This window comes from Echinops telfairi, unplaced genomic scaffold, assembly GCF_000313985.2.
Source record: "Echinops telfairi isolate 266 unplaced genomic scaffold, ASM31398v2 ScPeMD7_2291;HRSCAF=2852, whole genome shotgun sequence".
Lineage (NCBI taxonomy): Eukaryota > Metazoa > Chordata > Mammalia > Afrosoricida > Tenrecidae > Echinops > Echinops telfairi.
In genome coordinates this window covers 21193584-21210430 of record NW_022106189.1, presented here as the reverse complement: position 1 = coordinate 21210430, position 16847 = coordinate 21193584, and the positions used below count along the sequence as shown (strand labels likewise).

At 46.1% G+C, this 16847-nt stretch overlaps 1 protein-coding gene and 1 non-coding gene across 2 annotated transcripts in view; both read right to left on the bottom strand.

Annotated features, from left to right (window-relative positions):
• The window catches only part of CCDC113 (coiled-coil domain containing 113), a 34259-nt gene that overhangs the window by 9019 nt on the left and 8393 nt on the right, over positions 1-16847 (bottom strand). The window contains exons 4-7 of the mRNA XM_004704868.2: positions 15634-15789; positions 14550-14630; positions 12357-12512; positions 2856-2963 (exon numbers count right to left, since the gene is read on the bottom strand). Of these exons, the coding sequence (XP_004704925.1) occupies positions 2856-2963; positions 12357-12512; positions 14550-14630; positions 15634-15789 (501 nt within the window). The remainder of the gene's footprint in view (positions 1-2855; positions 2964-12356; positions 12513-14549; positions 14631-15633; positions 15790-16847) is intronic.
• Positions 6154-6273, bottom strand: LOC115870754. Its single transcript, XR_004046886.1, has one exon. It is a non-coding gene; the product is annotated as a small nucleolar RNA SNORA61 (small nucleolar RNA).

The following is a 16847-nucleotide window of genomic DNA, read 5'->3' as shown; positions in this document are numbered from 1 at the left end:
TACAGCATCTCAGATTATGTGCTCAGCATACAGACTGAACAAATGTAGTGAACACAACCCAGAACCACACCTTTCCTGATACAAAACAATTCAGTATACCCTTGTTCTGTTTCAATGACTGCCTCTTGGTTTGTGTACAGGATCCACTTGTGTACAAAATTCAGTGTTTGGAAATTCTCATGCTTCGCAATGTGAATGTGTTATGAGCCACACAGTTGAATGACTTTGCATAGTCAACACAAGTAAACATCTTCCAGGTATTCTCTGCTTTCAGCCGCAATCCGCCTGATATCAATAATGCTATCCCTGGTTCTGTGTCCTCAGTTGAACCTGGCTTGAATTTCTGCTCCTGCTGATGTATAACTACAACCTTCCTTTGAATTTTCTTCAGGAAAACTTGACTTGCGTGTGGTATTCATGATAGGGTGCAATAATTCCACATTCTGCTGAGTTACTTTTCTGTGGAAGGGGCACAATATGGACCTCTTCTAGTTGGAAGACTGTCTGCCAAATGTCCTAGCATAGATGAGGGAGCATTTCCAGCCCTGCATCTGTTGGTTAAAACATTTCAACTAGTAACCCATCAATTCCCGGAGACTTGGTTTTGGCCAGCGCCTTCAGTGCAGCGTGAACTTCCTTCAAGATCATCAGTCCTTAATAATATGCTACCGCTGGAAATGGTTAAATGTCAACCAATTCTTTTTGATAACAGTGACTCCGGATTCCTTAAATCTTCTTTTGATGCTTCCTGAGGTATTCAACATTTTATTCATAGAACCTTTCAGTGTTGCAACTTGAGGCTTGATTTTTTCTTCAGTTGCATTCAGAAAGTGAATTAATGCAGATACAGTTTGGTTAAAATTTTCCTTTAACCCATTCTAAATTTGTTTTAGTTTTTATTATTTTCTGCTTTCTTTTGGATTGAGACTTTTCTGTACTTTAATTGGTTACTGTTGTTGGAGGTTTGGGGTATGAGTTTCTTCATATTAAATCCAGGATAGGAAAATCGATAGAAACGGTAACTAGAGGAAATGTTTCTTAGGGTTATGACAGGGGAGGTTGGGAGGAGAGGAGGAGCTGATAAGATTAAGTACAAAAATGAAGAAAATGTTCCACAACTTACTGTGGTGATGATCACACAATTTCTTTAATAGATTCAAATCACTGAATTGTATGGAACATGAATTATAAGTCAATAAAATGGTTTTTAAAAATTGTCCCCACCCCCCACCTGAAATAGAAATCTCATCAACTCACATTTGATACAGAGTTGTCGTAGCTTTGCAAAACATTGTTGGTTTTTAGAGAAGTGAAGACTCATATAATTCTCCTGACTGATCTCTTACTTGCTCTAAAAGACTGTTGTCTAATTGACTCTCCTTAACACCACAATAAAATTCAGTTAGTAAGGTTAAAATAATCATGTGATCTCCAGTGTCATTTTTATCATTAAAACCATATTTTCCAACTGTTTATCCTTCTTCTTTGTTTCCAGTTTTCACATTCTAACCACCAGTTTGATCAATTTCAGATGCAGAAGTTGGTTAAAAAAAAAATCTTCAATTTCCTCAACTTTAGCATTAGTGGAGTTTGTGTAAATTTGAATAGTCATATTAACCAGTTTTCGTTATAGGTATGTAGATATTATTCTACAAATGACAGCATTATACTTCAGGATAAATCTTGAAATAGTAAACCACATGATTGCTTCAAAACGACCATACCAGTCTATTTCAGCCCAATACTAACAAGGATATCGATCTTTATGCATTCCATTTCATTTTTGACAATTTCCAATTTTCCTAGATTAATATTTTGTACATTCCTATTAGTGATGGATGTTTGCAACTGTCTCATCTCATGTTGTTGTGCCATATAAGCCAATGAAGGTCCCCCAAATTCACAGCCAAATAAAGAGCCAAATAATCCTGTAGACATAGGAGCTCAGATGACTCGACCCACTATCTTGCCAGTGACCACAGACCCTAGGCTGAGCCCAGGACGGAGCCCAGCTCTGCCATCCTTCAGTCAGTCTCTGCCTAGGCCAGTGGGTCTCAACCTTCCTGATGCCACGACCCTTTAACACAGTTCCTCATGTTGTGGTGACCCCACAGCCATAAAGTTATTTTCATTACTACTTCATAAAGGTGATTTTGCTACTGTTATGAATCTGGCAACCCCAAAGGGGTCGCGACCCACAGGTTGAGGACCGCTGGCCTAGAGGCTTCTCTCACTGTGAACATCCACGACTAAATGAGAGCTATGTGTTTAAAGACTCGCTCGACCTAATGCCGGGGGCTTAAGTGGAGAGGAAATGTTTTGAGAATGACGAGGGCAGTGAATGTACAAATGCGCTTTACACAATTGATGTATGTATGGATTGTGATAAGAGTCATATGAGCCCCTAATAAAATGATTTTTTTAATGGGAATGATAAACACATTGGTTGTTACACTTCCACTTTGTTGTTACACTTACACTTTATGTAAAATGTGTTTTGACATGCATCCTTTTTCTTACAGAAATTACATCACTTCTATGTCTAATATACTTATTATGGGGTTGCAAATTCAAACTTTTAATACCACGCTTTATGGGCCAGTTAACGAATTCTTAAGTGTTATTTGGACTCTACCTGAGCCTACTCAAGAGCCGAGTCCTGCAGCAAAATAGGGAACTCCGGTGCTGAAAGTCTTCACGCGTCGCCTTCTCCCTGGTGACTCAGGGCTGTTTTTATTTTATGGTCTAGGCTTTTCCAGAGAACAAGTCAAACTGGGTTGGATCTTAACGGGCCTTCCCTTGAGTCAGAAGGAGACAGGCATCAGAAAAGGCCGGTTTTTACCAGAGAGTCCTACCTCTTCGGCGTGTATCGTTTCTCTTGCCATTTTGTCCATTAACTCGTTTCTCAGCACCATCTCCCTGTCCAGACTGCAGGACATTTCCAGTGCCTGATGAAGCTTGCCCTGAAATATAAAAACGCAGCACGCTGTGAGCTAGAAGACCTCCCAGAACTGCAGGGAGGGTGGTCAGCTCTTGGTGGGACTTGGGTCTCCCTTACTCACAGTGTCCGAATCTTGACAACTGGGACCAGGACTGCTGGTGGGGGAGGAAGCAGGAGGGTCTCGGGAGTCTTGTCCTTACCGGGGAGGCAGTGCAGTCAGACACACAGGCACCCAAATCCTGGCCCCACCACTTACACAACTTGATCAGGTCCCAAATCCTAAACTTGGTCACCTTGTGTGGAACCCTGGCGGCTTAGTGGTTACACATTGGTCTGCTAACCACGAGGTCAGCAGTTTGAAACCACCAGCCGCTCTGAGGGAGAAAAATGAGGCTTTCGATTCCGGTAAAAAGCTATGGTCTGGGAGGCCCCAGGGGTATTCCACCCTATAGGACAGAACTATAGACACACTATGAGTCAGAATTGACTCAGTTGTAGCAACTGAGAGGGTTGTACTGCTATTGTTTGCCACCAAAGAGCCCACTCTGGTTCATGGTGACCTCATATGTGCACAGCAGAATGGCTCCATGGGGGGTTCAAGGCTGTGACCTGCAGAGCACTTAATCATGTATGCCCCCAGGAACTCTGACCTTAGGGGAGGAGGGTCTAAAGGAGCTGGCAGTGGGGTAAGCGGTCACAGGGCTATCGTCAAAAGTGAAGGATGAGGGAGGAGAGTGCTGGGGCTTTGTTGCAAGATCTCACACTGGAGACCCAGCAGAAAAGCCTAGAGCCCCCTGTCTGGGGGATGGTAAGACACCCATCCTCTCAATGTTCTCCTCCTTGCTGCACTGGCTTCTATGAGGCTCATGACTTGCTCTGAGTCTCTGCACCAGCATCGCTCTGCCCAGCAGAGTGGAGGTGAATAAGAGACCCACCTGACGGGGGTCTGCTATGAGAGCAAGGGGTCAGGGCAGGGCTTAGGCTCCACTGCCCCACTGGCCATTCAAGTGAGAGAAGCGTGGAGAAAAGACACTCACTTGGCACCTTAAAGAGTCAGCACGGGGAGTGGAACTACAAGGCACCTGCAAGGTACTTAGCTGGCTTTCTCAGGCAGAACCTTTAAGCAGGTACACCCAAATCAAGCCTGTTTCCATAGAGCTGGTTTCAATTCCCTGCGACCCTGTAGGACCGAGTTGAACTGCCCCTGTGGGTTTCCAAAGGTGCACAGCTTTACAACATCTGACCACCATGACTTTCCCCTGCAGAGCGACTGGTGACGTCACATCACCAGCTGAGTGTTTAACCAACAGGTTATCCTCCATCGACGTCATCCTCAGGCAGGTATGGCCTACGCTCAGTGTGTGATGTGGAATGAAGACGTAGTCACTGAGCATGCCAGATCTGGAAAGGCAGGCATCCGTTTTCTCTTGCTGCATCCCAACTGTGTAGCGTGAAGCAAAGACTATTTATTGTCTCCGTTTCTGCAGGTCAGGAGTCCCAGCCCAGTGTGGCTGGGTTCTCAACTGGGGTCTCACAAGGCTATCATCAACGCGTTCGGCCAGGACCATGGTTCTCATCTGTGGCCTCACAGGTTGTGGGCCAAACTCACTTCCCTGCTCTGGGGGGACTGAGATCCCTGTGCTTTTGCTGGCTATTGGCTAGAGTTCACACGCTGTCTCTAGATGTCTCTTTTAGGTCCTGCCCACTTGGCCCTGTCCATCTTTAAGCCAGCTGTGCAGAACTTCTCACCCAGGAGCGCATTTTGTGCTTCCAAGCAGACTTCCCCTGACTCCCTGTGATTAGGACAAGCACGCCTGGGAGATCTTCCAGTGTGAAGCTCAACTTTGCCGGGGCACATAATCTGACTGTGGGAGAGAACCCCATTAGGCGGGGCTAGGTCAAAAGTTATTGCTATGAAACCCCGGGAAAGCTTTTCTTAAATTTTTTAAATCATTTTATTTTTTTAAAATCAATTTATTGGGGCTCATACAATTCATCACAATACATAGATCAATTGTGTAAAGCACATCTATACATTTGTTGCCCTCATTATTCCCAAAATTCGCTTTCCTCTTGGGTTCCCGGAATCAGCTCATTTTCCTTTTTTCCCCTCCCCCTCCCTTCCTCCTTCCCTCTCCCCCATGCACCCTTGATAATTTATAAATTATTATTGTATCTTATATTACACTGTCCGGCATCTCCCTTCACCCACCTCTCTGCTGCCCATCCCCCAAAGAGGAGGTTATATGTAGCTCCCTGTGATCCATTCCCCCTTTCTTCACCCCCTTTCCCTCCTGGTATCGCCACTGTCACCCCTGGTCCTGAGAGGTTCATCTGTCCTAGATTCCCTGCGTTTCCAATTCCCATCTGTACCGCTGTGCATCATCTGGTCTAACCAGGTCTGCAAGGCAGAATTGGGGTCCTGGTAGTTGGTGGGAGGAAGCGTTTAAGAACTAGAGGAAGGTTGTGGATTTCATTATTGCTATACTGAACCCTAAGTGACTCATCTCCCCACTACCCCTCTGCAAGGTATGTCCAGTTGTCTAGAGATGGGCATTGGTGGGAAAGCTTTATTAAACAAGAAATAGCTAAATGGGAAGCTATTGCTTTTCCATATAATCCTCCATCTTCAAACCCACACTTCTCTGGGTGGTTTTCCATTTCGCTAACCCTTTCCCCAAAGAATTCTGCACTCTTTGATTCACATCAAAACAGCTGCTTTGGCATCCCCCAGAGATCTGCACCATGGTTAAGCAAACAAAACTACAACTGCTGGTGTGGGTGTGGAGAGACTGGACCCCGCATGCACTCCTGGTGGGACTGTACTGTACAACCACTGTAAAAAGCAGTATGGAGCTTACTGAAATTTGGAAGCAGAAATACCATATGACCCCATAATCCTTCTACTTAAATATGGCAAGAGCTATACCTGGAGCATTAAAAGCTGCAGCAGTAATAGCTATCTACACACCCACATTCATGGCAGCATTATTCACAACAGATGGAAACAGCCTAACTGCCCAGCAGTGGAAGAATGGCTAAAACAACCATGGTACATATACACAATGGAATACTATGCAACACTGAAGAATAATTATGAATCTGTGAAGCCCCTCAGGATATGACTAAACCTGGATGACATTATGCTGCGTGAAATGAGTCCATCACAAAAGCACAGACATTGTAGGAGACCCCTATTTGTTAGTTTGTTTGCTTGTTTGAAACGAGCTTGTGAGCCACAACAGAACTTAAGTCAGTTTCAATTTGATCATCCTCTTTTTATAACCACCCAGACCAGTGTTTAGGTCAGATGGGTAAGGAATCCAGGGAGTTTTTTAGGCTGTGACCCTTCTCTTTCACTTTTTAATTTTTTTTCCTTTTTGTTTGTAGAGTATAACACAAAGAAAAACACAATATACAAGGGGGTCCCCTTCCCCCCACAAAAAGTGTAAATAAACTCTGCTAGGCAGAGCTTTCATAGTACAAATTTTTCCCTCTTGGCGAGCATCAAGCAACTCACTCTGAGTTAGTGCACCCAGTGGCATCACCTGGGAAGGTTCTCTCTGGCCACAGAGAATTTTTTCATGAAAGCCGTTTCACTTAAACTTCATTTTTTGTGATGGCAAATTTAAGAGAACAGCGCGTGGCTGTGAAAATGTGTTTCCTGCTCAGGAAAAATGCTGCAGAAACTGTTGTGATGCTGAACACAAGCTTACAAGGACAGCGCTATGAGAAAAACTCAAGTGTATGAGTGGTTTTCTCATTTCAAAAAAGGTGAAATGTTGTTTGATGACAAACCTTATTCTTGACATCTGTCAACTTCCCAAATGGACAAAAATGTCGACTCATAGTGCATTTGGAGTTCATTCCAGCAAGTCAAACTGTTAATCAAACTTTCTATTTAGAGACTCTGAAAAGATAGCAATGAAAAAGGCCTGACTTGTGGCAGACGGGGGGGGCACTGGTTTTGCCACCACGACAATGCACCTGCTCATGCAGCCATCTCAGTGCACCAGTTCTTGGCAAAAAGCAGCATGCCTCTCTTGCCCCGTGCCCCTGAACTCACTCTGTGGGACTTCTTTTTGTGTCTGTGAATGCAGAGGGACATGAAAGGACTGTGGTTTGAAACCATACAAGAGGTGCGAAAAAAACAAGGGAGGTGCTGCCATCCATCCAAACAAATGAGTTTGAAAAATGTTTCCAAGGATAGAATCACAGATTTGACAAACGTATTAACTGTAATGGAGAGTACTTTGAAGGTGATAAGGTTGTTTTGTGTAAAAAAAAATTACATATATAGCTTTGGAAAAAAATTCCATTTTGGGAGGGGGTACCCCTCATACATAGCTGCACAGCCAATCTTATCTATACAGTGACATTGTCCCATAAATCCCTTGATATGTGGTTCCCCCACCCTAGCACGGGCCTCTAGTAGTCTTTAAAGTCTTGTCCTTTGATGTGAAAACCATTTTGATTTCTTTCCTCTGTAATAATGGTGTCGAAATATTTAACTTTATGAGACTGGTGAACTTTGCTGAGCATAATGTCCTCCTATTTTGTGCCTGTCATGAGGGGTTGACAGACTCGGTTTTCAGGGGTGCATAATATTCCATTGTGTGTATGCACCAGAGTGGGTTTATCTGTTCCTCCACAGATAGTTCCCCAAGTCTACCGGCAGGGCTTGGGAGTACAGTTTGAGAGCACGAGAAGCCTCACCTTGACTCAGGTTCATGCCTGGCACTCACAGAAGAGCAGAGCTTGTCTGTCTCACTTGGGACTGTGTCTCTAACACTTGCCCTGTGCCTGGAAACCCCCTGGCTCCCAGCACTCCCGTGGTAAGAAAGGAACGTAATTCCACATTTGTAACAAGGTCTCCTGCTTGATTGATATTCAAAACGAAATCTTCCCACCAGCTCCCAACAGCTAATTGCTACCTGTTCATTCAATGTGTCTTTTTGTTGAAAACATATATAACATGACATTTGCCAATTCAACAGTTTGCGGTGCACAATTTAGTGCTAGCAATTACACTATGGATGTTAGGCAGCTAACACCTGTCACAATACTGGCTGAGCCCCTGCTTTGGTCAAGTGCTGTGGTTAAGTGCTAGGGACATAGCTCAGACCAGAGTGCCTGCCTGTGAGGGTGGGAGCATCTTGCCAGGGCACCCAGTCAGGCCCCACTTCCAAGCAGCAGAGGTCCTACACTACAGCTCAAGGCTGCCCTGCCTCCATATCCCTTCAGGAGCTCTGGGAAATAGGAACCAGAAGGAGCAAATCTGCATCTCCCTCAAATCTGCTCAGAGCACCTCAGGATTTGGGGGGAGCACTCCTCCCAAGCTCCACCACCTGCTTCTGCTCCCTGTGCCCCAAAGCCCACTGAGGTTGAAACCAGATGGGCCTGATGGTGCCCACGGTGGCTGTGTTGCTGTGTCGACCTCACCTTAAGACATTCCGTCTGGCTCTGCCTCCTGAGAGTTTCCTTCTGTGAACCAGAAGCTCTCCTGCCAATGTCCCGGCTCCCTCTCGCCCCGCCCTCCCCAAGATCAGACAGGTTCCATGCTACAATACTTCATTTATTTCACAGAATAAGATCCAGGCCAATGTGGTATGTAAAGGCACGCGGGCTCCACCCTGCAGTCAGCAAGAGCCTGGGAGTCCTGGATGCATCCTGGAATGGCACTGGCCAGAGAAGCTACGCTCAGGTGAGACAAGCGAGGAGAAGAGGATTTACATGACGTGAACGTGTGAATACCAGAAAACCATTTTCGACAAATGTCATATGAGGGAGAGGTAGAGTGATATAATCCTTTGGTAGTTATATAATCCTTTGTCAATTTGAGAGGATTAAGAGTGAAGGGGTGGAGTTTAGCCTGTCAATCAGGTCATAGCCAATGAGGCCGCTGTGTGGGCATGGCCTTCTCCTAAGGATTCTGGGAACTCCTGTATTTCCTCTTTGGAGGCAGGAGACACACACTCTCTCTGCTCACTCCCTGTGAGACAAGAAGTCACGTGAAACTACACTGATGGAGCCAGAGCCCAGGGAGCTGGATGAGCCATGTGAGACCCCTGCCAGTGCTGAGACGCTTACAACCCCACTGGATCCACAAGACTTCCCACCCACTGTCCTGTGATCTTCCTGCAAATGACATCATTGCATGTGTTGTGTGAGTCTTGCATATAAAGCTCTTTCCTATACACATGAGTGTCTATGAATTTGTTCTAGTCTACCCAGATGAACACAGGTTGGTAGGTAAAACATCTGTCTAGAAGTCCCTGCTTGGTGGCTGTAGTTGACAGTTACTCTTCCTTTATGCCACAAAGTAAAAAAAGTTTATGGGCTTCTTATTTTCATTAGTTAAAAGAAAATAATAGGCAAGTATTTTTCTTTAAAAAATGTGCTGCTGTTAAATCGACTCCTAGTGACCTTATAGAACTGAGGAGAACTTCTCCCTGGGGTTTCTGAGCCTGTATATATTTATGGGAGCAGACAACCTCACCCTTCTCCCTCAGAGTGACTGGAGGTTACAAAACCAACCTGGAGGTTAGTAGCGTAATACCAAACCCACTATGCCACCTAGGCAAATACCAGTGTGGTCCAGCGCGTTCACAAAGATCACCATGGGAGGGCTTCAAAAGGAGCCCATTGTGCAGTGGTTGAAGGGCTGGGCTGCTAACCAAATGGCCGGCAGTTTGAACCTACCAGCGGCTCCTCGGGAGAAAGATGTGGCAGTCTACTTCCATAAAGATTTATAACTGAACACCAGCTCCCAGAGTTGGTGCAAATCGTATCCAGTCACATAAAGGTTTATTCTGTGCAAGTGAATTATCCCTGTTTTGAGCTATGTAGTTAGCCTACACTTGTTCAATTTCCCTCTCTCAATATTGTTTTAAAATTACTACCCTGGGCTGATCAATTACACTATAAACAGAAGGTCTTTATGCTCCTGGGAGATGAGCTATAAGATTCTCTGCCATAAACAAGCAAGGCTGTCTCTAAGGTGAACTGGAGGCAGATAAAAAACAGATTCAGGAATGGATTGGGGGCTTGCACTTAATCCTAGCTCCAATCTAAGAACAGTTAGTTCTTTTTTTTTCTTTAACGTTTTATTAGGGGCTCATACAACTGTTATCCCAATCCATACACACATCAATTGTGTAAAGCGCATTTGTACATCGTTTCTCAAAACATTTTCTCTCCATTTAAACCCCCGACATTAGGTCCTCATTTTTCCCCTCCCTCCCCGCTCCCCCCTCCCTCATGAGCCCTTGATAGTTTATAAATGGGTATTTTGTCATATCTTGCCCTGTCCGACGACGTCTCCCTTCACCCACTTTTCGGTTGTCTGTCCCCCAGGGAGGAGGTCACAAACAGTTCCATGTAATCGGTTCCCGAGAACAATTAGTTCTTATGACAAGGCCCTGCTCAATACTTGCCCTTATGAAGGAAACACAGAAAATATGGGTGCTATAGCAAAGTGTGGTGAAGAAATTAGATGGTGCCCAACTATCAGATAGAATAGCACCTGTGGTCTTAAAGGCTTGTTTTCAAACAAGCAACCATCTAAGTGAGACATCAACTAAGCCCACATGGAAGAAACACACCAACATCGGTGATCCAAGGATTGTCAATTACATAATACAAATCCGAAGGAGGGAATAGTATCCGAGCCTAAATTGTGAGATTCTGATGTGCAGAAGGCTATGGATGACAGTGGAAGCCCAAAATACATTTGCAGGATCTATAAGCATCTGTTCTGCCTTTGCTAATTCATTGCTCAGTACCTGGGTTCTTAAAAGCTTTTAAGCAGCCACTGAAGGCACAACAGGTCTCTATTCACCTGGCGCACCAGAAGGAGAGTCAGGAGCAAGAAGAGGAAACGAGATGTGTGGCCCACTGTTCCCAGGAACAACTGCCTCCTTTGCCGGGAGACCAGAGGAACCGGATGGGACTAGGCTACCATTGCTGAACATTCTGGGCTAAGTGCCCCTATAAGAATCCTGATCAAACAGGATATAATACAGAATAGATTTTCAAAATTTCATGAACTCCTGATTTTCAGGCGCCAAGGGGACTGGATGAACCTTGGACACAATTGCCCTGAGATAATCCTTAAACCAAAGTAGCTCTGAAATCTTCTTAAAACCAGATAGTACTTTAGCTTAACAACAGTTGTCTGCCTTGTGCATGATGCATTTTTAAGAACTATCTATATGAGATCACAGCACGCCAGTGGTACAGTGGGTTACAGGTTGGGCTGCTGACGGAAAGGCCGGCAGTTCAAACCCCCAGGCTGCTCTGAGATGGCAGCTGCCCTTGAGGGGGGTTGGCCAGAAATGAAACCCAGGTCTCCCTCGTGGAAGGGACCAATTATATACCTGCTCCACCACTGCTCTGCCCGTACCGATTGGCCCTGGTAACTATGGATGAAGACCAAGGCAAACTCACTGCCATCGAGTCATTTCCGTCTCCTAGCAGCCCGATAAGACAGAGTAGAACTGCCCCTGTGGGTTTCTCAGACAGTAACTCTTGACGGGGATAGAAAGTCTTGTCTTTCTCTCTTAGAGCTGGCTGGTGGTTTTGAGCGAACTTCTTTTTTTTTAAATCATTTTATTGGGGGTCCGTACAACTCATCACAATCCATCCATCCATCCATTGTGTCGAGCACATTTGTACATTTGTTGCCATCATCATTCTCAAAACATTTGCTTTCTACTTGAGCCCTTGGTATCAGCTCCTCATTTTCCCCCCTCCCTCCCTGCCCCCCCCATGGGCCCTTGATAATTTATAAATTATTATTATTTTGTCATGTCTTAGACTGTCCAATGTCTCCCTTCACCCACTTTTCTGTTGTCCGTCCCTCAGGCGGAAGGTTATATGTAGATCCTTGTAATTGGTTCCCCCTTTCTACCCCACCTTCCCTCCACCCTCCCATATTGCCACTCTTACCACTGGTCCTGAAGGGATCATCTGTCCTGGATTCCCTGTGTTTCCATTGAACTAACTTCTAACCACTATAGCACCAGGGTTCCAATTAGGACTAGTGCCTCTTTTTATTCCTTGAAAAACAATTCTGTTTGGACCTTAAGTTACTCTGTTTCATTTCCCTCTGTCGAGTTTGAAGGCAGTAAGTGTTGACTACTTTAGTCCTAAATCCAACGATCCTCAATCCTAGATGACGCGGTTGCTTCTGAAAGCTGACAGTGAACAAACGGTCCCCCGGGATGTTAGAGACGGGAATGAGAAGACACCTCGTTGCACTCCCTAATGTCATCAGTATTTGTCTTGGAGTCCCAGCTCCCCCAGATAAGGGCAGTCAGGGAATTCTGAGGGGACGCAAGTGGACCTCAGGGCCCCTTGGCCGGTGGGGAGCCTGTGGTCATGCCCGGGGCCCGAGTGACAGAGAGAGCCTTACTTTGTACATGTTGAGGATCTGCAGCGTATTTCCAGATGTCAGCTTTAGCTGGATCATCTCCCGATTCTTCCCTTCGATCGCTTCTAAAAACTGAGCGTTCTCAATCTTTAGCTGCTGAAAATCCACGTCGTGGAGGGCCTCGCCCACCTCTTCCTTCTACCACCCAGGGAAGAGCAAGCAAGTAAGCGTGACCCGCTCGGACATGAGTCCCCGATGTCTAGCTCACACCCTGCTGCTCTGGACGTGTCTCTGGCATCTCTGACAGCCAGCCATCAAGCGGTCATTCAACAGCCCTGGGCTGAGCACTTGCCTGGAGCCAGGCATGGCAGTTGAGATGAGGGTTCATTGGCAGCTCCTTGGCCCGGAGGAGGAGTGCATACTTGGCCAGGAGGTACTAACAGGCTGACACGGTGGGCGGTACAGGGGCTGAGGGCACACAGAGAAAGACCCTTCACTCGGGCTGGGTCAGGGAGGGCGCCCCACAGGAAGGTGGGGACGCTCAAACAGGGCTTTGAAGGAAGAGGCCTGGTCTGCTGGGATATTCCAGAGTTATTTTTAATCTTGAAGCCCCAGGGAAATCAACCCATAAACTCCTGTGATTAAGGGGCATGTCTGCACCCGAGCACTTCCCATGCTGGGTGTCCACCTCCTGGGATCCACCTTCCTCCCCTTCCCCAAATATGACCCAGGCTCCAGCTCAAATGCTCTCAACCTGTTTTCTACACCTGAGGGTCAGCCCTCTCTGCTCTGAGCTTCTAGAATAGCAGCTCTCAATCTGTGGGTCACGATCCCTTTGGGGGTGGAACGACCCTTTCACGGGGGTTGGCTAAGACCATTGGAAAACACAAATATTTCACAATATATAATATCGTTTTGTGATTATATGTTCAATTTGTAACAATGACAATACATCCTGCCTATCAGATATTTACATGATGATTCATAACGGTAGCAAGATGACAGTGCTGAAGTAGCAACGGAAATCATGTTATGGTGGGGGGTCACCACCACATGAGGAACTGTATGAAAGGGTCACGGCATGAGGAAGGTTGAGAACCACTGCTCTAGAAGAACCTGGAGCCTCTCTGGTTGCCTCTCCCACTTTTCCAGGAGCTTCTAAGAGCAAGAGCCAAGCCAGAGTCATGTCTGCATCAATGGCGAGTGTCAGCTTCCTCTCTCCCACGCGCCCTCCCTGCAGCCACCATGCAGGGCCGAGTCTCCCTCCCTCGGGCGGGAGTACCCCTGGTGGCTCCACTCTGGGGACCTCTGTTTTAAAATAGTATTCTTGGTATATAGTCCACATATCATACAATTCAATAGGTCCAACCCATCAAGAAGAGTTGTACAATCATCACCACAATCGATTTTAGAACATTGTCTTCATTCTTATACTCATCATGATGAGCTCCCCATTTCCCCCCAACCTCCCCTTGCCATTCCCCCAAGGAATCATTCATCCAGGTACCATCGCTATAGATTTACCTATCATGGATTTCCTATACAGAAGACATTTTTTAAAAAAAACACCCTAACAACAATAATAAAGTAAAACAGAGAAAATCTTCAATAGAAAAGGAAATTGGGCTCATCTGGATGACGCAGGATAATCTCCTCATCTCAAAATCCGTGACCACACCTGCAAAGCCCCTTGTGCTGTGTAAAGAAATATAACCCCAGGTGCTGGGGATTAGACTAGGATCTCTTCAGAGCTGGTGTTAGGTGTCATGTCACCGTGTCATTTCTGACTCGTGGCGACCCTGTGTGCAACGGTCCTGCACCTGCGCGATCATTCTTATGCATGAGCCTGTGGCGGTAGCCCCCGTGTCCATCCATCAAAGAGGCCTTCCTCTTTTTCACTGTCCCTCTCTAGGGACTCATCCCTCCTGACGACATGTTTAAAGTACCTTTGGGGTGGGGTGGGGCATTGTGATGAAAGGCCATTCGTCTGCTGACCACACAGGGAACAGACAAACTAGACCTACCACCACTGAGTTGATTCCACCTCACAGTAAGCCTGTAGGACAGAGGAGAACTACTCCATTTCCAAGGCTGTACATCTTGATGGGAGCAGACAGCCTCATCGCCCTCACTCCTAGCAGCTAGTGGGTGTAGAAGTGCCAACCCTTAACCTGTTATGCCACCAGGGCTCCTACTGCCCACCTCAGTCACCTTAAAGGAAAGCAAGCCACATACCTGTCGCAACTGTAAAAGCATTTTTTTCTTCTGGACTTTGAGAGACACATTTTTCAAACGTAATTTATCCTTCATATTATCCTAGAACACAACAACCCAGAAAGCATGTTTTAGTCAAGTTCTCTCCTTCCTGGTTTGGAGCGCTGGTAGGTTTGGGCTGCAGACCAGCCCGGGGCCCTACCATGCAACCCCTTAGTTCCAGATCCATTATTCCCCTCCAGGCGGGAAGCATTGTGCCATCTGACTCCTGACCACGCAGCAGAGGAAGTGCTGTGGGCCGCGTGCAAAGGTCAGATGGCTCTGAAGTTCAAGGTGATTTGGGTGTGGAGGCAGAGACCAGACCATATAGCTTCTCCAGACTTTTCCCTACAAAACAATCTTAGGTTGGTCTTTCATTCTCTTGGTAGCTTCTACAACATTTACTACTTAGAACACTTAAGGATGCATCATCCTTCCAAGCTGTCAAAGCTTGACGGGCTATAACGTCTCTAAAAATGAGGCGGGCGTGGGGGGAAGGGATTGATATTGAGTAGATTCCAAATCACTGCCATCCGGAGGCCAGAGGAGAATTGCCCAAGGGGCACACTGTCGTGAATCTGTGCCACGTACCTCCCTCCTGTGCCCATGAAGAAAGATGCCCTTTGGTTGGCAGCTGAACACTTTAACCATAGTGCTATCAGGGTCTCTTTGGAACTGAGGAGAACCAGGCAGTGGTCCATCTCCTCCTAATAAGGGGATCTAAAAGGGTGTGTTCCACTTCACAGTCACCTGACCAGACAGGCCTCACCTGGGTCTTAGGGGAAAACTCCAGCCCTTAAATAACAGTGAAAAAGAGGAAGCTGACCTGAAATACTATTCCGAGTCATCCTGCCGAATTGGTTTTAGCCATGAGAACCTTGCACTTTAAACATATTATCTGTTTGGGGTTGGGGGTGGGGGCGTTACTTCAAAAATCTGCGTACGTGGCAGCATTTTTGGTGGAGTGAATGGAATTGGGCTGCCGGGCAAACACGGGCCATTTCTGAATCACCATTCAATGAATTGGGTCTTCCCTCCTACACATGCTAACCACATGCTAACTCACCCTCCGGCGATTCATGTCCTCGATATACTTCATCACTTTCTGCGTGGCCAAAATACTCCCTTTCTTCTTAGATATGGTTTTCAGAATATCTTTTTGGAAATCATGCGCTGCTTTCTGCACTTCGGTGTGCCGGATTTCCGCCTCCTCAATAATAGCCTAGGGGGGGCGAGGGGTGTCAGTACAAAAATGGAACGGAGTCTCCAGAGAGGTCAAAGCATGGATCCCCGAAGGAAACCCAGGTTCCCAAGCTTCTTGGCCAAATCAGTTCAATCATACAAATATTGTGGGATCCCACTTAAAGGCAATACCTAGACTAAGCACGTGTATTAGTGGTTTACGGGGGAGGGGCATAGGGGGTCCATGCTGAGGGGACACTGCACTTCTACGAGGGGTTGCAGGGAGACTCAGAAATGGATCGTGGTGGTGGTGGTTGGCCGGCATGATGAGCATGACTAATGTTACTGAACTGAAGAATGTTGAAATGGCAAATGTTACACACACACACACACACACACACACACACCAGACATTGATGAAGGATTCATTGCAAAGCCTAGACTGAAACCTTTGTGTGCAGGCCATTCCCAGCCTACACATGAGTTTGGCGGCTAAGTCTATCTTTTGAGTCAACTTTGCATGCAAATCAGAACAGTCAGGTCCGTTTCCTATTTAACGTCAATTAGTTCATTGTATATGACGTACCTTTGTATGCATAAAACACCTTAGAGGCATTTCCAGGGAGCTGAAACAGCTGTAACTCAGCAATAATGTTTTGAAGGACGTCACAGAGTGGCACCCATTTGTTTTTACAAATCATTGTCTGTGCCTCACAGTTTTATGGAGGGGTGGTTCATAGCTCCCGAGTTGGATCTAAATCGATGTTTGTGACCTGGAGGTTGCCTGCATTTAAAAGATTTTCTGCATTTAAAAATTTCTTATGGAATTTTGAAACTCCTGAAATGGCTGCTCTGAAGTCATTTTGAAGTCTCCTTCACCACAAACAACAGTCAGTTCGCAACCATGAAGAATGTCTGCCCAGCATCGTGGTCTTTTCAAAAAGGACCTTGTGTTCGTCTGGGTACTTCAGAGAAACAAATCCACAGAAGCTCGCGTTTAAGAGAGCGTTTTCCCCCTCCCTGGGGGATGGACAGCAGAGAAGGGGGCGGGGAGTGGAGACATCGGACAGCGTAACATATGACAAAATAATAATTTAT